Source organism: Agelaius phoeniceus, chromosome 10 (assembly GCF_051311805.1).
Source record: "Agelaius phoeniceus isolate bAgePho1 chromosome 10, bAgePho1.hap1, whole genome shotgun sequence".
Classification (NCBI taxonomy): Eukaryota; Metazoa; Chordata; class Aves; order Passeriformes; family Icteridae; genus Agelaius; species Agelaius phoeniceus.
In genome coordinates this window covers 15,804,005-15,830,189 of record NC_135274.1, presented here as the reverse complement: position 1 = coordinate 15,830,189, position 26,185 = coordinate 15,804,005, and the positions used below count along the sequence as shown (strand labels likewise).

Sequence of the window (26,185 nt, the reverse complement as noted above, 5' to 3'; positions counted from 1 at the left end):
CTTGTCTATGTTCTTGGTTACCTTCTGCCAAGCCATGGAGCTTGCAAATATGAAAGGGATATCAATCTCTTACATGTTTTGCTTGATAACATTCTTCCTTTGATTTTAATAACAAATCACAGCTTGGTTTCAAGTGTGCAGGAGCAGAAAAATCTCAGAAGCAATACGCACATGACTGTTCAGAAGGATAGATCAAATGAAACAAACACCTACCTGGCCACTGTGGTTCATGGTAGTCCTTTTTGGGAGGGGAAGGAAGGAAAACAGATAAGCCCAACTGCATTTGCACTTGCTCCACCACAGTGAGACTCATGATTATGTTTGTCTCTCAAACAGTCTCATCAGCTCCCATGGCAGCTCTGCTCTCCTCACTGCCCAAGTCAAGCTGATGATTGTTTTGGTTAATAGGCAATTTATCTGTTAAAATATGAAGTAACTGGTCTACTGGAATTATTCTAAATTTGTGCTGAATTCAGCAAAGCAAGTAAGGAAGAAAGAAAACCTTGTCTCCATTTTGGTATTTTTTTGGAACTCAAGCTTTTGGGTTTATATTTCAAAGGAACATTTCATTTAGAATAATACCTGAAAGTTAGAGAAAAATACACATATCAGAATCTTCTAAATGAAATTGCACCATTATCCCCCCCCCCCCCCCAAAAAAAAACCCCAACAGTTGTATCAGTCAACGATAAATTGATTTATATGGATCTTTTATGGTGAAGGGAAATAATCACTCACAAACCACTTTTTCCCCTGACTCTCCCATTTGGCCGGTGACGGAGGAATCAATCATTTGTATTGATCTAATGGTGAGCCTCTGCTGGCTAACAATTTCCACTGCTCTCACAAGCACAGCTACCCCTGAGGCCATGGGGACAGAAGATATCCATCCCTCTCAGAGCTTGGATAACTTCCACGGATTTTCTTGGCATCAAGCACACTCGGTCCAGAACTAGTCCGAAGCAGCTTACTGACTGACAAGCTCACCCATAAGCTGTGTTGGGAAGCAGGCTGGCAGCTGAGTTTTCCATGCTCTGGAGAAAGCCAGGAACCTGCAGCTCTTCCCCAGATTTTAGGCACTGAGAGCTTGGAGTTGCTATCTGACCCCAGTAATGGAGCACAGCCATGCACCATGACATCACCACACCTGCAAGTGACAAATGTGTGTGATACCAACCCCGGGGATCAACTGGGTAAAATGAAACCCATCAGCCAAGCTGTCAGCAGCAGCAGGGAGCCCCTTCCTCTCCCGGTTATGTTGGCATTCATTAGCATGGGTGGTGCAGAAGGAGCTTACAGCACTGCCCCACCAAGGAGGATGCATGCCCTCAGGGTTGTGCCCTTCCCCTTGGTGTTATCCAGGCTCATGTCTGGCTGGAGACTTGCCATCCATGCCCTCATCTCAGCTAGCACTTCTAGGAGGTCTTGCTGTCCAGGTGATGTCACATTTCCAGCCATTTCCATTCCTGTCAGCCACTTCTTAGACAGAGAACCCAGCACCAAATTCTGCAGAGGAGCAGGGAGAAGAATGTGATGGACCCCCCTTGGCTGGGCACACACCCAGACATGCATGGACACACAGAGAAGGGCTGGGATCCAGAGGGAATTCTCTCCTGCAGGGAGCAGCTATGCCCTGGGTAATGCCGCCAGCATTCGGACAGTAGCAACAAAGTGGACAAATCCCACAGGTTGGGCAGGTATTACAGCTGTTCTGAGAGCACTATTCCACAAAAGCAGGCAAGGACTATGAGCTAAAAAGGTGGTTTTTACCCTGAGCTCCAATCATCATTTTCACCCTGCATGAAATCAGAAAGGACTTTAGGATTTAAGTCGGGGAATTTAACAGCTTGCAGATGACAGACTTCTCAAATGCTTTAAATGAATCTCTGAATGAACAAAGTCCTTCTATGTCCTTCAACTAAAGTTGCCCTTATATTTTACTTATACTGCTGCAAAAATATCTACATCCATATATTTTAAGTTCCAAATCACTATTTATTATTCAAAATGAGAGATACAGCAAATGGAAAACATGGTTTAAGTTACTGCTTTTTTCCTATGTGCAAGCCATTTCCTTCACTTTGGGAGAAGCCTTTATATATCCTTAAGGAAAAGCATCTTTCCCTGGAAGAGCACAAAGTATGCACCAAACAAGGAAAAAAAGGGAATTAAAAAAACACTTTTTTTTTTCCCTGAGGTGAAAAACCTGTTTGAGAATGAGCTCTGCATTCTGAGCTGGTAACTCACCTATAAAAGCAACATCTGAGGGGATTGAGACAATGCTACACAGTGCCTGGCATTGCCTGACCCAAAGCTGCCTCAATTCAAACATGATTTCCCCAAGTAATAACACTCCTTCAGTGGGTTTCACTTGGATAAAATTTCTAGCAACCCCCTCAGATATTGTGCCTGATGCTCTAGCCTGTTTCCCTTCATGCAAGGTTGCCAAACTGCTCAGCTTTGCTGTTCAGTGGCCATGGCATGATGGAGGGTCCCCTCTACCCCAGCTCTCTGGGGTGAGCTCTGCCTGAGAAGATGGCTGGTGAAGCAACAGTGACAGCTTTCACAAACAAGCTGAACCCACCAGCCCAGGCTTTTCAGACTGCTATAAAACAGCTGAAGGAGGGACACACTTGGATGCTTTAATTCAGACACCAAGGGATGAAAGTACTTCAAGGTTCAACTCCTTGTTGGCAGGGAAGTCATATGGAGAGAGCTCCTTGTCTCATCTCCTGCACTCAACTCTTGGATCCATCACTGCCTGAGGAAGAATCCACCTCTTGAACCTGCACTGACAAGCCATGCCATACAATAATGTCTTTTGAATCCTCTATCAAGTCACTATGGTTCAGAGCAAAATATATAATTTATAGATGCACAATTGCAGCAAATGACCTGTATTAAGTCACAATAATGGGATTAAGCCCATGTGTCCAAATATTCAGTTTAGTCCACAGCACTCAGTGTCCTTATTTGGCCTATCTTAAACTAGTAAGTCATCTTGGAGCAAAATACATCCAAGAGCTCTAAAAGAACGCAGTGTGCATGTGAGACAGCTGCTTTTGCCCATTGAAAAGACAGACAAAATTAGTTCTCATTTTACAACACAGTCCCTATTGCAACCAACAAATGAGATGTTTCTGCAGTCTGTTTTCCCCAGGAGCAGATAGCTTTGATTATACAAGATATCCCTGCATGGATCTGGTTCCCCATAGCCTGCCAAAACCTCTGACTACTCAGGCCCAGTATGCGAGACTCAACTGCTCCAGGGTGCAAATTCTCCCTTCCCATACAAGAGCAGGAGTATGTCACTCTCACTTCACACAGGCTGCAAAGTGGAGCACAAGGTGCCAACCAGTGCCAAGTAACTCTGCTCACCCACGTCTTTACTGAATATTTTAGTTACAGCACTGTTTGCATATTAAAACATGTATTAAACAGCTTACTTAATCAATGTAAGCTCACACAGTTACTTTACAGAAGAAAGGAGCAAAGGGAACATGAACCTCCACCAGAGTTCTATCTGTGTAATGTGCAAGCTGCAGCTCCTCCAGTGCTGCATCCTGAGCTCAGTGGCAGCAGGGCCCAAAGTGTGGCTTGCTGGTCCCAGCATTGGGAATTAGGTCTTTGTGTCAGGTAACTGCTCCATAGCTGGAGTTGGTCTCACCTTCTGTAACATGGGAAGAATCCTCTCCATTTGGTAGAGCTTGTTGAGTGCTATAGATGAAAACCACTTTGTAAATTCAAAGTATTTTGACAGTTACTCCCCATAGTCATAGGACAAGGTCATGTTTAAAAAGATAAGGAGAGATCCCCTAGCACTCAACGAGATGTATCATCTCCAAATACAACTGTACCTCTTGAACAGGGGTGTTTCTCTCATTCCCTTCAGTGACTTGCAAACTACTGAACCAGCATATCATTAAGTACGCATAATCACTGGGGTTGTGGGTCACTGCACAATGTATGCACATTTCTTTAAACCACTTTCAATTCATTTGCATGTCATTTTCTGTGCAGAAACTGGATTCTGAAATGAGCAAGTTATCTGGGCACAATACACTCCCCTGAATAAACAATGCCAGCAGCAGACTCTCTGTAGCATGCTGCTCCTGAGCGCCCAAGACCAGGAATACAACGTATCAGTGAAATAAATCCCTTGTTAAAAGATGGATGCAGGGAACTAAAGAAGACCCAGTCCATAGCCTAGGAAACCACACTTAAGATTTTTTTTTTCATAGCAACTTAATTCCTCTGGTTGTCTGATTTTATAAGATGAATACAATACTGGTTACAAGCGATTGACTGACAGCTCTGAAGATTGAGCAGCTCTATTTTTACAACACTGAGTAGCACTGATCCTCCTTCTAAGTCAATAAAAAGATTTCCTAAAATCACTCTTGCCTGTAAGTTATCAAAAATGTTCCTCAGCATGAAAGGCCATGAAAGTTGAGGGAACTCTTAAAATTCATTGATTATTCACAGGCATTTACTGAGTCCGAGGAAGCAGAACTGGACCTGTGTAGCTGGGAGCACTGGGGTAGGACCAATAAAAAGCCTTCCCAACCACATCCTGCTGGAAGTCACTAAAACTTTCATGAGACAAAGCATCTTGAAATCTAGCTAACAGATCTACGCTTCCCAGCCCTTTCAATCCTTAGGAGACTGCACTTAATAGCAGATTAAGATGGAGAGAAAAGAGGAATATAAAAAATTACATCAGTAAGACTCCCAGTTCCCATTTTTGATCCTGCAAAGAGTGATTCCCAAGACAAAATGCCAACATTTTTTGGGCAAGAGCTGTGTTCTAGTCTTGGCTCCCAGATTAACTAATATATAGGATAGTACAGCAAGCCATCACTCCTCATAACTTGAGTAGGAAAAAAATGATAGGCAACTTTTCCCCTTTGAATATTTCAAGTCACGCTATATTTTAAGTATTTTACAGCCTCTTGTGATACCTGCTTTAAAGCAGACCATTAAAGAAATGGGTTTGCACAGCCTAACCCATGCATTGAGTCTTCAAGCATTCCTGTAACTAAGTATGGTCCCTGCCTCACAGCCTGTGAATCTGGAGCACTGACAGCAATCCAGAGTAAATATTCTTTCCCCTTTGTTTGACAACAGTGCTGACAGAAGTGGCCTTCTATGGTGAGAGGCTTTGTCCCATTTCCTTTCTTGCTCAGATAAGTCCAGGTCATGTACATCAGTCTGTAGACAATAACAACAGCCTTAGCTACCTCCAAAACCGTGGTGGAGAGTCATTACCAACAGACCTCAGCTGTGGAGAAGGGGCTTCATGAAGAGACTGATAAATAAACATAATACGAATGTTTATGGAAAACATAGGAGGATACACAGGTTAATGGTACATCCTGAATGGCTAAGTGAATGAGTATCCCCCTTTTTTAATCATTATACTGAAGAACATCTGAGAAAATTACATCTTCACCGCAGCTTCTCAAATCAGTTTCTGTTTTCTTACCTTTATGGTGACTTATAGCAGTAAAATAATAAAGCAAGACATAATTCCACTCAGAAATTATGGAGGGCCTATTCTTGTCAGGTGCTGAGTTCTCACGCCTACCAAGGACAGCTGAGAACCCAAAGCAATGCTCAGAACTAAAACTGTGGGTGGTGGGACTTCATCGTGGGAGAATGTGAGCACTAGGGTGTACACTAGGGTGAAGTTCTTCACAAGGAACCAAGACTGAGCACACACAAGGATAAAAGTATAAAAAGAAAAAAGACAAAAAGGACTACCCTAAAGAGCATTTCTAGGTCCTCACAAACTCAGTATCAGGGGTAACTGCAGCTGCCATCAAGAAAGCTTTCTAAGCTGATGAAATTCCCTGTACAACTCAGCTCTTGAAGTAGCACTTGATGGATTTAGTAATCAAATGGCCACAATTTTAACTGATCCTCAGTTTATCGATTTCCTTGTCTCCATGCAGAAAATGAGAGACTATTTAAAAAACTTATCTACGAGGAAGTGGAAAAATACAACTCTGGGTGAAGCTTCGACAGATGAAACCGCTGGGCCACTCTTTTCAGAGGACCCTCTATGCTCACGCTTCGGACAGTCGTGAAGGGACGCTGGCAGCAGGTCACTGCCCACCCATTCCATCAGACCAGGGGAGGAGATCTGCCAGGACCCAGGCCAAAGTTCAGCTCGGAGCAAGCCTCGTCCCCAGGCGGCAGCCGGCGGTGCCGGGAGCGCCCCGGGGCAGCCATCCCCGCGAAGCGGTTCCCACGGCCCCGGCCCGCCGTACTCACCCGGTCTCCTCCTCACCGGCCTTTTCCTGCCGCTGCAGAAGCGCACTTTGCTGAAGACCCCCAGGACATGCCTCTCGCATAGGGAGCGCCCGTCCTTGCTGGGGCTGGAGCGGCGCTTGGAGGCGGACACCCGGTCGCTGTTGGACTCCCTCGCTTGCCGCTTCTGCCGGATCAGCGAGCTGGCGATAGCCGCTGCCATCGCCGCTCATGGGCCCCCCGCGCCGCTCCGCTCCGGGGTGCGCCGCCCGGGCGCGCTGGGGCCGAGCCGCCGCCGCGCCCCGCGGGGACCGGGGACGGGAACGACCCGCTGAACGCGCTGCAGCCCCGAGTCCCGGCGCCGGGGAGGGCTCAGCCGGCCAGGCGGAGCAGGGCGCCCGGGCTAACAACCATGGCTGGACGCCGGACCCCGCCGCCCATGGGTCTGTCCCCGGGGAGCGCAAATCCCGGCGCGGGCGGCCGTCGGCGAGACCCCCGGCCGAACTGGTTGCGCCGCGTAGATCCGGGAGCGGCCGCCCCGCTGGCGAAGGTGTCCGCTGTGTCCAAAGGATAGGGGAACGCGGAGGATCCGCGGGTCCCTGCGGCGCGGTCCCGCTCCGCTCCGCCCGGGCGCAGGCGGCGGCGCTTCCTCCCTCCGGCCGCCCTCCGGCGAGGGGCTGTGGGATGAGTCAGAGACCCCTCGGGCCGCGGGCAGCCCCGGCCCCGGCGCGGTGGCTCCGAGGCGCTGCGCGGCAGGGCGCGCACATGGACGCGGCTCCGCGGCCGGGCTCAGGGAGAGCCGCGCTGCATTTCTGTTCGCACTCCTCCTCTTTCTCCTCTCCCCCCCTACCCACTCTGCTCTCAGAGAGGGCGGGAGGGGAAGGAAAAAGCAGCCACGGGAAAAAGCAGCAGGCCAACAAACAAATTAAAAAGAAGGCGAAAAAATTAAATTCTTAAAAAAAAAAAAAAAAAAAAAAAAAAAAAAAAAAAAAGAAGCGCCCGGCCGCGAGTGCGGGCTCACATCGCCGCAGCTCGGCGCCCCGGGCTCACAGCGCCATGGCTGGCGCAGCTTCTCCTGCCCTGCTCGCCGCCTCTGCCCCGGCACCGGCTCTCCCCGACGGCAGCAACCCACATCGTCCGGCCGACCGGGCGGCCGCCGAGCACTCGGCACCGGGGCGGCCCCGGGCCCGGCTGCCGCGGCGGGGACGGCGGCGGGAGGAGCGATGCAAGGCGGGGAGGAGGTGGAGGAGGAGAAGGGCGGGGGGGTGCGGCTGCCACTGCTGCTGCTGCTGCTCCGTGCGGGGCTCAGGATGCTCCGCGGTGCCGCCCGACGGCGGCGGGGCGAGGAGGAGCCGAGCCGCGCCCGCTTCCCGCCTGCATCCTCCTGCCCGAGCCGGGAGGGGGGAGGCGAGGAGAGGAGGGGGGAGGAGAGGGGAGGGAGGGGCCGGGGAAGCCCCCCCGGACGCCCACGCTGCGCAGGGCTGTTGCCAAGGCGGCGGGGAGCCCCGCAGCCCCGCGGCGGCCGGGCAGGAGCCGGGCTCCGGGCTTCGGGCTCAGAGAGAATTGCAGCTGCTCCCGCTCGGCCTCTTCTACGCAATCCTACGTGATCGAGGTTTGGATGAGAAATATCGCGCAGGCAAAGCGAGGCAATTGCAGCTCCGCGGCGGCTCTGCCCCTCCGCCCGGGCAGACCCGCCGCCCCCGCCGGCAGCCGGGCTTCCCCGGGACCGCAGCCCCCCGGCGGAGCCGCCTGCCACTCGTGCAGCCACCCGGCTGCCTCCCTGGCCACTGCTGTCGACGCCCGAGCACCCAGCCTCGGCAGCCGAGCGTGTCCGTGGCTTTTCCTGCCTCTCCGTGGAAGCAGAGAGAAGGGACAGCCCCGGCATCCCGAGGGCTGCCCTGCCGGGGGCCGGTTCCTCGGCCGAGGAGCGGGTGGTGGAACCGGCTGCCCCCGGCCACAGCGGTCCCACCACACACCGCCATCAGCAGGTGCTGGGCTGGCTCCCGCACGTCTCCAGCCACAAAACCGCACCGAAAAAAACTGAAGGTGGAGATACATCTCTGGTTATCCAGAGAAGTAACTGCTGCTGCACAAGGACGGTGCTCTCCGGATTTCAGGTTCAAGTAACAGGTAGCGATGGTAGCCGCCAGGTTAGTTAGGTGACGAGCAAGACCCCTAGGGGAGCGCACAGGCGTCGGGGTGGAGGGAGAGGGGATCTCGGCTGGGAAGGGAGGACACTGCTACACTTTGGCGAGTAACAATGGCAGGACGGGATTAAGCCAGTCCTGAAGGTGTAGGGGTGATGCATGTTTGCAGCTGACAAGAGCATTTTAGACCAGTTGGTAACACACCCTAGGAATTACCAGATTTAGCAAAATAATCTTTTTAACTACTTCACTTCTAAGTTCTAAAAATTTTCTGAATTCTTCACCTCTAGATTTCAGCTCTAAATTATTATAATGTATAGGGAGGAAAAGACAACTGAAACAACCACCCACTATGTCCATAATGATTAAATTCTGGCATTACTTCCTGATTTTTACTCTTAGTCTCTATGCATACCAAAACAAGGTGGAATCAGGTTCTCCAGGCTGTTGATCTCTTTTTAACTACTGCCAACTTTTTTTGAGCAGATTTCACCATCCCAATCAATAAAGATTTTTCTTCCCTTTCCTGTAGCTAAAATGCTTCAGATTTTAATTTTCTCTATCGGATTATTTCACTTGACATCAAAGAATTATTGCAGTACAAGGTACAGGCATGGCCTAAAGAAAGCTGTTTGCAATCAGAGAATCACTGTCTGAAATGCCAGTGAATTATCCAAAGCTTCATCTTCAAAGGCTATGAGCATATCTTCATATCTTCTCAAGAAACAGATTTTCCATCTATATATAAAGATACTTTTTTTGCCTGTAGTCTTCAAGTTTGGTGAAAAAATGCCAGTTTATCCACTCCACATTAGATAAGTTCCAGTTATTTTGACGTGCAACTAATTTGTTTTGTTGTGTAGCTGTAAACTCAGAGCAGCAGCTCTGCACCTAAAAATGATCATAATCAGTGATAAAGTCGGTCACAGTATTTTTTTTTTCCTGATGATTTGTGGATCTGAAAAGAGAGTTGCTGCAACTCTTAGGAAGAAAGGCTTCTCCCAGGTCTTTCCTGCTTCTGCAGTGACTGAATAAAATTAAGCCAGAGCCTGTGAAACTGAATGTAGTGTTGCATTTGCCAACATGCAGGTCTGCCTTTATCTACAGATGGCCAAGGAGTCCACAGGGTTTGGTTCTGAACACGGGCACAGTGCCATGAGCTCCTGGTGACATTCCTGACGTACATCTGCACGGGTCAAATCACACCCCAGCTTCACAAAACTTTCTGAAGAGCCCAAGCTTTTATAAACACCAAGGAAGCTCAGAGTAGTCTTGAGCTGGAGAATGGAAGGCCAGTCTCATCATGCTCCTGCACTGTCATTCTCACCAGTGAAACATTACTTTTGGTGGGCTGCCAGGTGAAACAGAAAAGCCTCCATGTTGCTTTCATCTCTAACAGTAAAAGTTCTCTCCTTCAACTTCCATTTGGGTAAACAGGGCTCAAAACATCTTCCATTTTCATCCGTATCAGCTACTCCTCTTTGAGGGTTGTGCAGCCTACACTGTTCCAAATCAACCAGCCCCTGTGAGATTCACAGGCTGCCTTCATTACTACCAATGGAAGCTGAATTGTTTGAGCAAACTGGGCCAATATGGCATTTTTCCTTAAGGAACATAATTTTAAAACATATTTTTATATAAAATAATATCTATATTATATAGTTATTATGGCAATTTTTCTGGCATGCCCCTTCTCTCTGGGCTTCCTCCTCACTTCAGTACTACTCTGCAAAGCTGCACAGTGCACCCTATGAAAAACAGAATGCAAGAGTAGCACCAATTCATAAAATAACCAAGACAGACTGTTTTGATGATATTGGAGAGATATGCCAGTGCTCCTCCTGCAGTTTGTGGAGCAAGACCCCATCTGGCACAGAGGAACGGGCAGAGGGTTAGACTCACTGTGCTCACTAAATATCCCCACCCCAAACATACAGAAGCCTCTGCATGACCAATATCAATATTTCAAGACACTACCATTTTTGAGGTTTCACTCTCTTGATAAATAAACTCTTCTGTCCTTAGTGCTGAGGTTTAAAATGAATGCCTGGCTGAATTTCAGGGCTCTGGTGACTTGAGCAGAGAAGAGATCTAGAATTGCATTCCCTTACCTTCCTAAACAGAATGATCTATCTAGGTCAAAACGGAGGTTATTGGCATCTTTCCTTAGTGAAGTGCAATAATTCCCGCAGGGTTGCTAACAGAATATCCTGTTTATTTTTCATAGAGCCTTCAAAAGCCATGGGCTGTGTTCTGTAGATTCAGTCATTAGGCATATCTCTGTTTTACTAATTCTGTACATATAGAGCTAACTACAGATACAAACATATGCAGGGGTTTTTCTGCTATTTTATCTGCAGAGCTACTGAAAATGCATACATGAAAATTAAGGAAGAGATTTACATTTAATACCACTTTAAAATGTGTGTGCACGTTGCTGTAGTTGAATGGGAAAAAAAGAAAGACTCCCATCTCTGGCCAATAATTATGAATGGCCTAATTCACCATTTTACAGCAGCATAGCAACAAATCTCTTCCAATAGGAAGGCACTGTTGAGTTTGAAAGTCTGCATGCAGACACCTCTTAAGAATTGTACCAAATTTCCACGCTGTGTAAATTACATCTAAAATGTGCATTGCCAGGGCTGCTTATTAAGCAGAATTAAGCCCATATCCATGTTTTATTAACTTTATTCTCTACAAGGTAGCCCCTTGTTGCATATCTAGCATAATTAAAATTCATGCAGCTTTGGCATTCCCCAGTCTCTCTGCGTGGGCGGACTTTTTGAAAAAAAAACCATGCCTGGGTAACCTGATAAAGAAAAGACAAGACCTTACTGCATTTTGCTCGGTTTCTGTGCAGGGTAATTCTGTTTACAATGCATGAGTTTGTATCTATGTTTGGATGCCTAATAAGAATTCACATGGCCACTTTAAATATGCTATTCAGGGAGAGAGATCTGGCCCTTGAACAGCAGCAGAGTACAAGAACTGGCCGGCTTTCTGGGCTGTTCTCGCACAGCTGAGCTTAGAGCTGACTTGGCCTTTTAATAAACACAAAAAAGCCTGCATCACCTGATTGCTATATTGAAATAATTCATTTAATGGGCCCTTCACTCCCTTTTTTGCCTTCAAAGATTCAATTAAACAAAATTTGCAACTCATCACAAGAAGTATTTATTAGTTTAGCTGGTGTCTTTCAATCCAGCTCCAGCCTGGGGAGAAGTTGGGCCTGTCTAGGTGTTAAAGTGAGGGCAGGTACACAGCTGGCACACTGCAGAATGAAACCACTACTGCAAAAGGCAGGCCACAAGAAGTACCAATACAGCAAAACCAACTGCAGCTAGAAAAATAAATAATTCTGCTAGGATTTTATAAATTCACTTTTTTTCCCCCTTTTTAAGAGAAGGTTTTCTACTTAGCAGAAGCTTTTATTTCTCCTTGTTGACTGGTTGCCTATATGAGATGCAGGCAGGGCAACACAAGAAAGCTTCACCTCACTGAAGGGAACTCAGGCTGTCTAGAAATGAAAGTGTTGTGAAGCATTTTTCTTTAAGAAGCCTCCTGTATGGATGAATAGACTTTTGTCTCCAGGGTTCTGGAAACACCTGCTGGGATCATTTCCCTGAAATGAAGCCTGAAAAGGAGCAGTAGCAGGGAGCATCTCAAACTGTTCCCACATATAGAGACCTCCCTGCAGACAGGTCAGTGCCTGTCCCACATGCCATAGCCAGACCTGGGGCTTGTTCAAGGTGGGTTCATCACAAATCTGTTTTCATCACCTCAGCCCAACAGCCCTGTTCATCAATCATTCTATCATTGCCTTCCCCAATGGGATCAGGACATGAAAAGCTGCTGTCCTTGCAGTGATACACTTCATTTGTGGCTTCCTGAGTGGCAGGAGTCCAAGAAAAAGGGCCTGCAAACACCTGCCCAGTGACAGCTCCCACACAGCACTTCAGTCATAAGGGCAGTGCAGGACCAAGGCCTTGCTGAAGGATCTCCCATCAAGGAGTAATGAAAGGATGGACATTCTGCTTGCAGGTCACCTTGTTCAAGGCAGAGCCAAGAGCCCACCCTTGCTGAGCCAGTGGCACACAGACAACCAGCTGCTCTAGGCTTAGAAACACCCACCTACACATCTGGAAAGAAAACTCAAGTATTCTTGCCTGTACTAGAGAATTTAAAAGACAGGACAGACAACTGCCTCTCTTCCTTTCTTCCTCCCTCTACCTCTTCTTCCTCACTGGGGTTCTCCCAACACCCAGCAACTCCCACCATTCATTTCCTTAGGGATTTTTCACCTATGCCTACCTGTCAAATAGCCTTAAGCCACAGGAACCTGTAAGAAGAAAGTAAAGCGTGGACCTGACATTTCACTCCAGGTCTTGCATCTGCATTCACAGTGTGCTAGAAAAAGACCACATCCCTTGTGCTTTCAATGCAGAGCAAAAGCTTGACATGAAATAGGTGGAATAGCCACCACTGAGCCTGAGGCTGAATACACACACATCATGCTCCTCTGTCTAGAGCAGAGACTCAGTCCCCACACCTCAGGATAGCAGCGCTTTTAGGAACAGACAATTCCCACTCTTCTCCCTAGGAGAGGTCAGCCATCCCCACTGTTCTCTGTACATCCTATTTGATGACAACCTGTAGCCCATTTTGGCCTACAGTTTCAATAATGTCAGAGATGCCCAGGTCCCATGGACACTGAACATGGTTGTGACTGGATTTACATGTCACCTGCATGAAGGTGTGGTCTGGGTAGAGAGGGGAGTGAAACCCCACAGTGCAGCTCCAGGCTCAGGGCCTCCAAGCCCCTGGGTTCAGGAGGCCTGAGAGGCTGCCCAAACTTCTCCCTCTCCCTGAGAGGAAGGAAAACTCCTCATGTTGTAACCATGCAGCCAGACACCAATTTCAACCAAAACCATCTTCAAGTGTGTCAGGAAAAGCCTTTCAATTTAAAGTTTCCATCAAGCTGACTTTGCTGAAAGTCAAAGAGATCCTTCCTGATTAGATCTTGGCTGAGGCAAACCAACCCGATTATGTGATTGAGAATGATAAAAAAGGAGGGAGGGAGAGTGAAACCCCTATTGTGCTCCTCCAGCAGGGCTGTGGGACCATCTGCTCCACAGCAGGTCAAGGCTTGGAGACTGAAGATCCACCTCCTTATTGCACCTTTGTAGCACTGGCATAGGTCAAGAGGGGGAGGAAGAGCCAGAAGCTCCCAAGAGAAATATCAAACTTCCTCCAGACCTGTAAATCTCTCTATCTGCACATAATGGATTCTGACAGACCTAAAGAAGCCATGGAAAGTTCCCTAAACCCACACTTTGCTCATCCCTTCATCCAGCCTCCAAATCCACAAGGCCAGGATTTGCAGCCTGAGCTAGGTCAAATCTCAAATCCTGCTGGGTCAGGTCAGCAATGCTTCACTGGGGCAGCCCACTGCTCTGCCACTCAGCAAAGCATTCCAGTCTGGAGAGCTCAAAAGAAAAGCAGCAGCTCTGGCAAGACCTGGTACTCCCACTGCCATCCAGCTCTGCAGTCCAGGAGTGCTGGGACATTAATCCTGCCCTAAGGATGCCTCTGAAGTTACATGCATTCAGATTGCATCTCACTTAACAAAACCTGCTTATTTCTCCTGCATACTGCAAGAGCATATTCAACACTAAAAGTAATTGTGAGATTACAGTTGTCATGCAGCTAGGACAAGGTCTGAAGACTCCCTCATCCCCTGATGACCTAAAGTGCTGGGTAAAAAGGATCTGGGTGAATGCATTGCTTCCCCCACAAACCCCTGGCTTACAAGCACACCTCTTGCTATTTGCATTGTAATTTATTTCCCTCTCCAGCAATAAATCAACTCCTCTATCTCTCCAGCAAAATGAAATCCCATGTCCTCTTTCCCTGGACTCTGAGAGCTGCTGCAATCCAGACACCAATAAAGATATCAGTGGTCTGGAAGGAAATCTAAGTTTGCCAAGGATACAAAGCCTAATGCAGTAGTAATTAAGGATCGCAGTAAGTCTGGTGAAGAGAATAAACTGAACTGACATGGAAACTGAGTTCATAGAAGCAAGTATCCTTTTAACACAGACAGATCAAATCTCTGAGGATAAATTGTGAAGTCTGTATTACTTCAAGACTGGGCAATTTTTTTCCTCAGAAAGCAGTGACTCTGGGAATTGGGAACCATGAGAGAGATACAGCTAAGAGGAGCTTTCTTTCTACACAGAACTGCAGCTAGGAGAACCCAAGCCCATGCATACACAGATGGAGCAATAGGGAGAAAAATGAGCAATGCTCATTTTACCAAATTTGTACAAACACATTTGTACCAGTGCAGCAAACACCAGTATCACAAGTCATGAAGTCTGGTTACCATGCTTCAGAAGTGGCAGAAAAAAGATGGTCTGAGGACTACAAAGAATAAGGATATAGTAAAGGACATGAGCAGTTTGGTCTCTTGGTTGCAGTAATAGCACATCTACAGGGATTCACATGGGGCCACTCTTGAAAATGCTCTTGGTACTCGCCTGTATTCAGCCTGTTAATACTGTGGCCATTAATAGTTTGGTGTTGCTGAAAATCTGGCCACAAAAGACAAATGGTTGAGAGCCTCGATATCCAAGTAAATGACAGAGAAAACTTAGCCCTGACTGATAAATCTCTCACCTCTCAGTAAGAACATTTTTGAAAGGAGGGACTGTCTCAATCCAGCAAAGTCAGAGTGAAATCTGGAGGCAGTAAGTCAAGGCAAGGCTCATGTTTATTGTTAATATCAAAGGTAATCCATCAAGAGAACAACATGGCAAGAGTTGTGATGGATTTGCTATCATTTCACCCTAAGAGCCAACCTCTTTCAAAAATAGATGAGCTGATATCACAGGGCACAGGGTACAAAGGACCCTGGAGAAGTCACCCATGTACTGAGCCAGCAGTACCTTCATCATCACTGACAAGGCTTGTCTGATGGTCTGATCTCTGATCAAGCACCTGCAGCACTGTAAGTCCCACAGCTCCCTTAGGAATGTGGCTCTCTACCACCATCAGCTGAGAAAGGCTACTTCTAACATCCAGTCCAAATCCCACTTAGCTACAAGTTTCTTGCCCTATTGATTATGCCTGCCACACAGGACTTACTGGGCTTGCTTGGTGCAGTCCTGATTTGAGTCATGGTGGAGACCAGACTCATAATCACAACTGGTCCCTTCTGCCTGGCTTCTGACACTCACCCAGCACCAGTCGGTATTAGAGCTAAGATGAACAGAAATCTACCCTGCAGAAAATCTTGCATTCACAGTTGTGTTTCTTCCCCACGTGAAATGAAAAAGAGACCTTTTGGAGCTCACTATGAAATGCCAGAAGAGAGGAAAGCACACTGATGTGGTAGAAGTGGTGGTCTCACCACTGTTCAGACCAAGTCTCTGCTTTTGCAGTAGGCAGAGGAGTGGCATGAAACTTGGCACTGAAACCCCTGCACAACACACTCTTCTGAAATGATTATTTCCTTTCTCCCTTGCACAGTGTTGACAAAGTGGCATTTTTCAATGGAAAAAGCACCTCTGCTGATTGTTTGGCTGCTCCTTCTTGATGCATCCATCACAGCCTCCCAGCCTGTACCACTCATATGTGTCTCTGACATGAATTACAGTTCCTGCTTTTTCTGCTCTCAGACTGCTGAACTCCTGAAGTGCCTAAAGCAGAAGATGCAATAGCTGTTCTGACCACTTTCTATGGCTCTTCTAGGGCTTTGCAAGAACAGCTTTTGGACAAGGGCAACCCCTTTTCCTTGCATCCTTTACTCATGACGCCTCTACAGCTTCTATCTTGGACAAGGAATTCCTGTACAAGCAATTCTGATCCTCCTCTCTGGCCATGCTTGTCTGCCCTCCCCCTTCACATGCACAATCTTTTCTCACTTCAGGGACAGAGTTAGTGTCCCTTTGGTCTCCATCACAAACAGGAAAAAAATATTCTGCTAAAAGGCTGCTGGAGCCTGCTACAAACAGGTCACTATTGGACCTGGTGTCTGGAGACTACCCCAGTAAAACAGTGGAATTAAGCAGAGAGAGCAATGCCTTCTGTGAGTCATGGAGAAACAGGCAACAGACCCTGCTTACCCATATAGTCATGATCTAAAGCATTCCCTGGTGAATGCTGCTGGGTCCTACAGGACGAGAGGACAGGATCCCCTGAGCTTCCCTTTCTATTCCCACAAAGAAGGCTGCAAAGGTGGAAATGCTGCCCTCCCACCACCCTATGGGCAGTGTCAGCTGCCAGCTGTGGCACCCAGCACATTGTCTATGGCTCATCCTTGCCAGCTGCCCCCAGAGCTTTTACAGGAGCCCCTGGGCACTCCTGCCCCAGAGCAGGGGAAAGGGGCAGCCTCCAGTAACGAGAGGAGCTGGCAAAGGAGCCAGCAGCAGTCCAACAAGAGATGCTGTAGAACTGCCAAGTGTTGTCAGATGTAGAGTAACTCACAACAAGAGCTTTCATCTTTCATTATGATTGAATGCTCCTGCTCGAGCCTGTTGGAAAGACCATCTCCTGAGCTGCTATGGGCTCACTGAAGCTCATGCAAGGTAGTATAAACCAGGGGGCAGGGTATTAGCATTTTTTTTTGGCAGATGCTTATACATAAGACTAGCTGTGCTTGGCAATTGGAAAATGCACACGTGTGGGGGTGAGGAGCCTGAATTAAAAGCCACTTAAGTGGGTACTTGAGTAATTATTGGGAGGCTTCTGAAGAGACATTTTTGTCAGTAATTAAGGAGAAGATGGCTTTGTGCTGGGTACAGGTAGCAATATGGCAACAGAGATCCTCAGCACTCCATGGAGAGATGACCAGCTATCCATGAGCTGCAGAGGCATGTTGGGATTTTTTGCCCAAAAAGCATCCTTCAGTCTTGAAAGAGGCTTCCTTCAGAGGCATCCTTCAGAGCAGCAGAAGCTAAAATCCTAATATTCCCCTAGTCTCAGATTTTCCGCACCAGGGAAAAGGAGGCACAAAATTATTTTCAGGAAACTGCCTAGTTCCTGAGGTAGCTCTTCTTCTGCAGAGTTAAGCCCCACTGGTGTTTCTGTCCTCCAGAGGCCCTGTTTCAGCTTCAGAGGCTCTGTACTCCTGGGCAACCTCCCCATATAAAGGAAGGGAAGCAAAACATGCTGGGCAATTCCAGCCTGGAGGAGGGTTGACTTATGCTTACTTAGGGGCAGGGTAGTTGTAATCTGGTTAAAGGATGCTCTCTCTCCCCTAACTCATTTCATAAGTCTGATGCAAACTTTGTCACTCATTTTCTTGGCTTTGGGAACCCTTCTATTTGCTAAAGAATGCCAATTATACATGTTCCCTTCTCAGAGTTAAGAAACAAATCTATTATTTCTTCAGTCCATTACAGTAGATACTTCTAGAAACTCAGATACTAAACCAGATACTTCTAGTATTAGAAGTAATACCCACTTCAGCCCACCTCAAATGCTATAAAATGTGGAGTGCAAGAAGATGCCCTCAGATGAAAAACCAGATTTGACAGGGCAGTGACTCAGAGCTACTTTTAAGTCTGCACTGATGAAGTCGGGCACTTAGGAAATTAAGTGTGTAGATCCGTAGCTACCAGGGCAGTGTCTGTCTCCTCATTACAGATGCAGGTAAAGAAGCCTGAAGACAGTAGCAGTAAAAGGAGCATATGCAACACAAACATGTCCTTGTGAAAGAGCATAATTCATGGACACTTCATTACCTTCAATAACTTTGAGGTCCTTGCTTATTCATCAGCAAGTCTTAGCTGTCATGAGCCAAAAAGAACATGAGCTGGGATTATCAAAGTCTACATAAATGAAACAAACTTCCAGATCTCACTCATGCTCCAGGGATCTCCCCATAAGCTCCACCATCCACTCCTTACACTCCCAATGCTCTGTGTGGGGTGTGCAAGAAATCCCTGTGCAGCAGGCCCCAGCTCTCACCCCAGTTAAACATGCCAGACTGACTCCTGCAAAGTTCATCTTGCCAAAAAACAGTTGACATAAGGAGGTAGACACCAGGCATTTGTTCTAGAAAAGGATACATGCTACTCCCAGCCTTATTATTATTTGCACATGGATACCTCCAGCATTTATTTCAATTCTCTCACTTTTCTTCCTCGACTCCAGGCACAATGTAGGGTCTGAAAAGTCTTTCTTTTTTTATTTATTTAATCATTTGATATGGACTCTGTCAGCTTAAATTTGACCCAGCTTTGCAATTTTATGGGAAAAATAAAAATTGAAAAAAAATATAGAGAATTCATAAACCCTTGGTCAAACAGGAAATATGCCCACAATATTGTGCAGCTTCAATGAAAGCCTTTCTTCTTAAAACAAAGGATGCTCCCTTGTGTTGTTTGAAACTCTGGCACTAGAGCAATTAAGAAAGTGAAACTGTCTACAAACTAAAGCAGAATGCACATGTTTCATAGATCTTCATTGCCCAGGCAGAAAGAAATGTAAACAGGGCATAAATAACAGCAGTCAGAGGACAGATAAGCTGAAGGACAATGCTGGCACAAGAGGAAATGGGTAGAAACTGGCCAAGAATAAATTTAGACTAGAAATTAGACATGGTTTCTAGCAATCAGAAGAGTAAGACACTTCCAACAGGACCAGTGGGCACATTGCTGCTCTAATTCTGCTCCTTCTGTTCCAAGGAGGCTTTTTGTACACATTTGTGAAAAAATTATGTGACACAGCCTGCAATAACATGAGCCAAGAGACCTTTTCTCTGATCTGTAGCACTAATACTTTCGGTCTTTCAAAAAATCTCTTTTTAATACTCTAAGAATGGGGAGACATTTGATGTACATTCAGTAGGGTGTTTTATTTAACCTTTGCTCATTGACCTATCTTAAAATATATCTATACTAATAGCCTTGCACATTTAATTGATGAATTGAAGTAAGCAACAACAATTATTGAGTGTTTTCATTTAGTGGTGTCATTAAATAAAGTGAAAGCAAATAAGATCCCATAAAATAGAAATGGTCTTATCTAAGAGTAGTTAGGGATGCAGTGACAGGAGTGCATTCAGTTAAGTGTTTATATTGTTACCATTATTCAGACATCAGCTCCAAAGCTTATCTAATTTGAAAGACACTCCTGCAGATCTTTGCTATTGATTGGTGCAGCCTGCAGAGACACCACTCTCCACAAACTCACTCCAGAATAGGGAAGATGTCATCTCCCACTTGTGGGGTCCCCTGGCCAGCTGGTACCCACATCTGTCTGCACAGATCTTTTCTGCTTGCTGGATAATTTGAGGATACCCAACATCATCTGGGAGAGGAGGATTCTGTTGCTAGGGTGAGTTAGGAACAGATGTACCCTCAGCTCTTCACCCCACATCTCCCCTGACCAGGATGGCTGGTGTCTCGACTTAGCTACCACTCAGCCTAAGTGAAACATATGTTTATGCCTGTAATTTCTGCACTGAACTGCCATAGTGCCATTTAATGTTGCTCAGAAATGAATTGCTGCTGCATAATGTACAGAACAACAAATTCACATTAGCTACATATCACAAATCAGATAATTACCAACCAAGATATTTGTACGCGTGTTCAACCTCTTACACGATGTAATAGGACACTATCAAAAAAGAGCTCACATTACAATGACAGTTTTGGCTTCTAGCACTTTGGCTTTTATTGTAAAAAAATTCTAATTTTCTGATTTTTATCTGCTCCTCCCCCCTGCTCCTAGTGGCATAGGAATTATGATTATGCCAGCTCTAAAACTAGACTGCCTGCTTTTAAAGCAGTCTTTCTGCTCGATTCACAAGCACAGCACTGAAGCATTTGAGACACAAACACTGCAGATCACCCTCAATGCCAAGAGAAAGCACCAGCCTGACCAACTTCTCTCTGCCTCCTACCAGACCACGGAGTGACACAGGTGCGTGCCCTCCTCCCTGCACTGCCAGCTCCTCCATCCACGAAATCAGAGTGATGGCAATGCTTTTGTGAGCCTTCCCCAAGGGAAAGCTCACAAACACACATCCCTGGGGGGCAGATGGATTTCAGGGTGGGATTTTTCACGCAGAGCAGGCAAGAGCTGCTGCTGGAGGGGCCCCAGCTTTCCCCATGCTTGCACAGATGGAGCTGTCAGGAAGGGCTCCCCTTTCGAAGGGACCGACACTCTTCAGCTGACACCTCTGCCAGCGTCCCCTCTGCTTGCAGCTCAACTTCTCTGCACCTCGAGCAGAGACCCCAGCAGCCCTTGCTCCCCTCTGTGGGGCCATACAGAGGGAGCTGGGCACAGCTGCTGCAGAGCAGCCCTGGCCCCCAGCCACTCTTGTCCCCCTCGGCAGCTCTTCCAGGGCGCTAACAGGATCCCTGTATTTGCACTGCAATAAATGACAAGGTTGCCACCTTGCTTCACCAGGACTTTATTTTTTAAACCCACAATCCTTCTGTCCCTAGAACTATGAGCTCAGCAGCCTAGAGACAGGGGAGATGGAGGTGCCACCAGGCAAGCAGTGGGGACCCACTAATCCCAGCCAAGCCCACACCTCCCCAGGGCTGCACCAACAAAGCCATGTTCACTGGTGAGAGAGTCACAGGCATCACAGAAGCCCTGCCTTTCCAGTGTGCAAAACAGGGATTAGTCCTGCAGCCTCCATCCTGCTCTGGGGAAACACCAGGGCTTCACAAAGATGTTTCCCACTCAGATCCTTTTCCATCCTGAGTAAATAAGTGAGGAATCCAGCTACAGCAGCATGACTAGAGTGACTGTGTCTCACAGGGTTATAGGATTACAGCTCTGAGCGCATGCAATTTCAGATAATTTCCAGGCTTTTTTTATGCCCATGAGTAGAGTGAAAAATAGTAAAATACAGTATTGAACCAAGTTTCCTCTTTTCCTATGATGAATTTTTAAAAATGGAAAACAACATTGGGGTCACAGATATAAAATAACTATTTTATTTTACTTTAAATTAATCTTGTTTCTTTCCTACATTATTTAAACATGAATGGTTAGTCTTGAGGAAACCTCAGAAGGTTGTAAACTTTCCCTTCTTTTGGGGGGGTGGGGGAATTACAAAATATCTTGGAATATGTCTCTCATGGAAAAATTGGAAATTATTTTTGGGGCAAGGGGGGGGTGGTTCTAAAATTGGGAAAATACCTCATTTTGCCTTTAAATCCAATATTGATTTTTGTTTGAGGGCACCCTGGTCACTGCTGCACCTAGGCCAAAGCTTTCCAAGTTTTGTTTCCAAGGGCCTGTGGGTTAGAACAAGCCTATTTTTTTATTTTTGCATGTGGAATAGTTTGGACGAGGTACTTACAACTGAGATTGGAAGGGACTCAATTAATCCCTCTTTAATGAAGGTGAACAATCCCAGGGCACAGGGATCCCCAGACTGACACACAGCAGAGGGGGACAGCAGCTGAGTATGGGGACTGGAAAGGGAGAGCACTGCCATGCAAGGTGACCACACCAGAACTGCAGCTGAATCTGAGACACAATACAAGAATCACCAATGAAATGAGGAAAAAAAACCAAGTTTGAGTTTCTTTTCATCAAGTTACAATGCAGTCCCCCTGGGGCTGGCCATGCACCTTGAGGCACAGTTAGTGTTACCCTGTGCAGGAACAAGAACTCTTTGTGCTGTAAGAGATGCAGGAGGTTCTCAACCAAACACAGGGATTTAAGAAAATTAGGATAAAATTCACTGCCTACATAAATCAGTCCAGAAAATTAGGATAAAATTCACTGCCTACATAAATCAGTCCAGACTGAGTGTGCAGCCCTAAATTTACATGGGAAGGACACCGCTACCGACACTTATCTTAACCTAGGCCTTTCTTCAGCGCCGCTCTGCCTCCCTTTCTGCATTTCCTTTTCATTTTGAAGGCCTGCGAGCGCTCGCCACCAAGGCCCCGATCCCCGAGCAGCGCAGGCGAGCCCCGGGCAGGCGCTCCCCTCACGGCCGGCGGCGGCGGAGCGGCAGCGCCGCCCAGCGGTGCCCGAGCCGCGCGCTCACCGAACCCGCCTCCCCGCCCCGGAGAACAGGGAGCGGGAAAAACGGGGGAAAAAACAGAAAAAGAAAAGACATTAAAGAAAGGTAAGGACGGAAAGGAAAATATACAAAAGGAAGGAAGAAAAAAGGGAGAAACAAAGAGGACGAAAAGGGCAGAAAAAGGAATGGAAAAAGAAGAAAAAATAGGAAGGAAAAGAAATATGGAGGGAAGGGGAGAAGAAATAAAGGGGAAAGAACAAAGGGGAAGGGGGGAAAAGAGTGACAAAAGCGGGGGAAGGAAAAGAAATGAAAACTCAAACTTAGAGTATAAACACAGAGGAATTTTTTTTTTACAAGGACCTGAAAGGCCTGCATTAATAAACCAGGACTTTGCACACACCAGCCCTCTCACAAGGCACAGTGGGAGCGCTCTCCTTGTGCTGAACCGGGCACCTCTCCGCTGTCTGCAGGGCAGGGGGCTGGGGCTCCCGGATGCACCAAAGCTGCCCCGGGAGATTGTACCAGGGGCTGGGACTTGCTGCAGGCTCAGCTGGAGGGAAATGCAGCTGCTGGCAGCCCGAGATGCTCCTCTGAACACCAGCGTTTGGAGGCAGAGGGCCGGACCAGCTCCCACCCGCAGATCTGCAGCCTCAGACGCCTCCGTGCGACAAAACAGCGACAACTGGTCGGGCTCCAGGGTGGGGCTCTCTGCTCAAGAGAAATTTGAAATACGTAATTTCGGCTCACACTTGGAAAATACGCGTGGCCTAGAAACGGGTGAAAGGGGAAGGATGCTCAGCGCTCGGAGAGGAGGGGCGGAGGGGTTTGGTCGCGCAGGGCACTGCCGGTGCCCCAGCGCTCCGCAGGCGGCAGCGTCCCTGCGGCAGCGCCCTGTGTCCCCGCGGCAGCGCCCTGTGTCCCGGCGGCAGCGCCCTGTGTCCCCGCGGCAGCGCCCTGTGCCCCCATGGCAGCGCTCTGTCCCCGCGGCAGTGCCCTGTGTCCCCATGGCAGCGCTCTGTCCCCATGGCAGCGCCCTGTGTCCCCGCGGCAGCGCTCTGTCCCCGCGGCAGCGCCCTGTGTCCCGGCGGCAGCGCCCTGTGTCCCCGCGGCAGCGCCCTGTGTCCCGGCGGCAGCGCCCTGTGTCCCCGCGGCAGCGCCCTGTGTCCCCGCGGCAGCGCCCTGTGTCCCCATGGCAGCGCCCTGTGTCCCCGCGGCAGCGCCCTGTGTCCCCGCGGCAGCGCCCTGTGTCCCCATGGCAGCGCCCTGTGTCCCCGCGGCAGTGCCCTGTGTCCCCGCGGCAGCGCCCTGTGTCCCCGCGGCAGCGCCCTGTGTCCCCGCGGCAGCATCCCGTGTCCCCGCGGCAGCGCCCTGTGTCCCCATGGCAGTGCCCTGTGTCCCCATGGCAGTGCCCTGTGTCCCCGCGGCAGCGCCCTGTGTCCCCACGGCAGCGCTCTGTCCCCGCGGCAGCGCCCTGTGTCCCCGCGGCAGCAGTGCCACCTGGCGCTCAGGGACACGCTCACAGCCGCCCGGGCCACAGCATCCATCCGTGCCCAAACCCTTTCCAAAGGCAAGGGTTTCTCCAGCCGGGGCACCGCTTGCTCCCATGGAAATGTGACAGCTCTGCGTTGTTCTTTGCAGGGCTTTCCCCTCCATGTCACAAGCTTTTGCACTCGTGGCAGCTCTGCCACAGAAGTGCAGGTGCCCTGTGCTGCAGGTGACAGGTCAATGAAATGATCTGTTGCATCATCTCGACGTTTAAAAAAAAAAAAAGACATCTGCATGTGGTTTGACCAGTCCGTTGCATTTGTGACATTTTACAGTGCTAGTTTAAAAAAAACTTGGAAAAACTGAAAAGAAAGAAAATTTATTTCTCTGCAAGTCAAAAGCTTGCCTGTTCTTTTATTCACAAAGCTTTGTTCAAAGTCTTTTCAACAAGTTAAAAACCTAGTATATTTTTTTCTGTTGAAGTTTTGGACTAAGAGTGACAAATTTCATTCCTTCCCTCCAAACTTTTTGGCACTGCACAAACCCCCAGATATGTTGTTCTCACTAAATTAAACTGCCTTTCCCCTTTGCATCATGAAGCCTTTGTGCTCTGCACCCAGCAAATCCAAGTGCTAGAATTGCTCGCTGATAAATGTAAAGGTCCATAGCTGACACTGTAAATGCCCACTTGCTTCCACACATCTTGCTCTGCTTTACAGATCTCAAAAATCTGAGTGCACGTTAAGGTCACCTTCACTCCCTGCTGAAAATGCAACCAGCAACAGGCAGAACAAATCACCTGTGTAACAGCTCAGAGCAGCACCCTGCAGTGTGCCTGCCACACTGGCCAGGGGACAGCACTGCGAAGGAGGTGGGGACTTTGGAGCAGCCAGAGGCAGCCAAGGCAGAAACTGACCAGAGCCTTGGAGCGGGCATCATTAAACATCTGGGCCTTGGTCTACAGGTAATCAGAGAGAACAAAGGGGTTCAGTGCTTCCTTCCACACTTCCTTCCCCTCTTGCCTAGTCCTGGTCACTGCAAGCCAGATCACTCAGAAGCAGGAGGCAGCTGCCTAAACCTGGACCTGCAGTTTTTTCACACACAACATTTACAAGGGAGGCAGCTTTTGCCCCTCTTCCATCTATTTTAGCACAGTCATCCTATACAAAGATGAGAGAGGGAAGCTTAGGTTCTGTGCTTAAGCAGCCTGAACATACAGCCAGCAAAATCTGGGGAGTGTCTCTCTGCATATACTGCCAAGCTGTAAGGGACACCAATCACATCAATGTACTAACACATCAGCTCTGGATATTACCACCTGCAGGGTAATGTAGGTGCACAGATTACAAAGAAAAACATTAGCTAACTAGCTTGGCCTTAGCTGTACTGCTTGTTCATTTGTCTGCAAGCAAGTTGTGTTCATTTGTCTACTCGTAGATCTGTTATTCATAGCTATTTGTTTATGTTGCCTTGAGCAGTTCTCACTCTGCCAGTCATGCAAGCCCAACATTTGTAATTTCTCCTATAAAATAGGAAATTAACGTAGGAAAGAGGCTGCGTACAGCATTCCACCACAGCATTTATGTCAAGCACTGTATTCCATTTTAACAGAATAAAATGGGTTTTGCTGTACTGGCTAGTTGCTTGCCTAGGAAAAGGAAATTTCCATGGTTCCCTTGGTCCCACATCCTGACCCCACAGCAAGAACTGAGAATAGATCACAGGTGCAAATCTCTGAAGTTGTTCTTTTTTTTTCCACCCTCAGGAAACAGATCTATTCAGTATTAGTTTCTTCAGTATTTAAAGATGATCTTTAAAACTTGCAGAAAATGAACAGAAGAAAACTCACAAATGCAGCTATTCCTGTCTGAATACCCACTTTTCCTACTCAGAGAAAGGTGTTGGGTACTGCTTTAGCTCACCACAGAACAAGTACTGCAGAGCCTCAGTTTAAATGAACTTGTGTTGTAAAAAGCAATGCCTTTACTGCTATCTGCTCTCTGACTGGCAAATGCATTACAAAGTGAGAATGGAGCAGTCACTCATATCTCTGCCCTATTTAAATAAATCTTTGAGGTTACCTTGCCCAACAAAATCACACTGATAGAGCCCATTACTTCTAATGCATCACTGCTTTCTCTCCTGGGTACTATTTTCCCTCCCAGTACAGCCTGTTTATACAATAAGGCATTTCCTACCTGGTAAACAGCCTTTGCAGTACCATTGATCACAGCAAATAATAAGTACACACAGGATGCTGCAAAGTCTCGGTGGGCCAACACTAAGCTCTCCT

The 26,185-nt window shown here is 47.7% G+C and overlaps 1 protein-coding gene across 3 annotated transcripts in view; it reads right to left on the bottom strand.

The window, feature by feature from the left end:
• Positions 1–26,185, bottom strand: part of FGF12 (fibroblast growth factor 12) — a 219,112-nt gene that overhangs the window by 91,213 nt on the left and 101,714 nt on the right. The window contains exon 1 of one of the 3 annotated variants that reach the window (XM_054639615.2): positions 6,277–7,119. The exons of the other annotated variants lie outside the window; for them this stretch is intronic. Within the exon in view, the coding sequence (XP_054495590.1) occupies positions 6,277–6,475 (199 nt within the window). The 5' untranslated portion in view covers positions 6,476–7,119. Of the gene's footprint in view, positions 1–6,276; positions 7,120–26,185 lie in introns of those variants that run through there. 3 annotated transcript variants of the gene reach the window in all.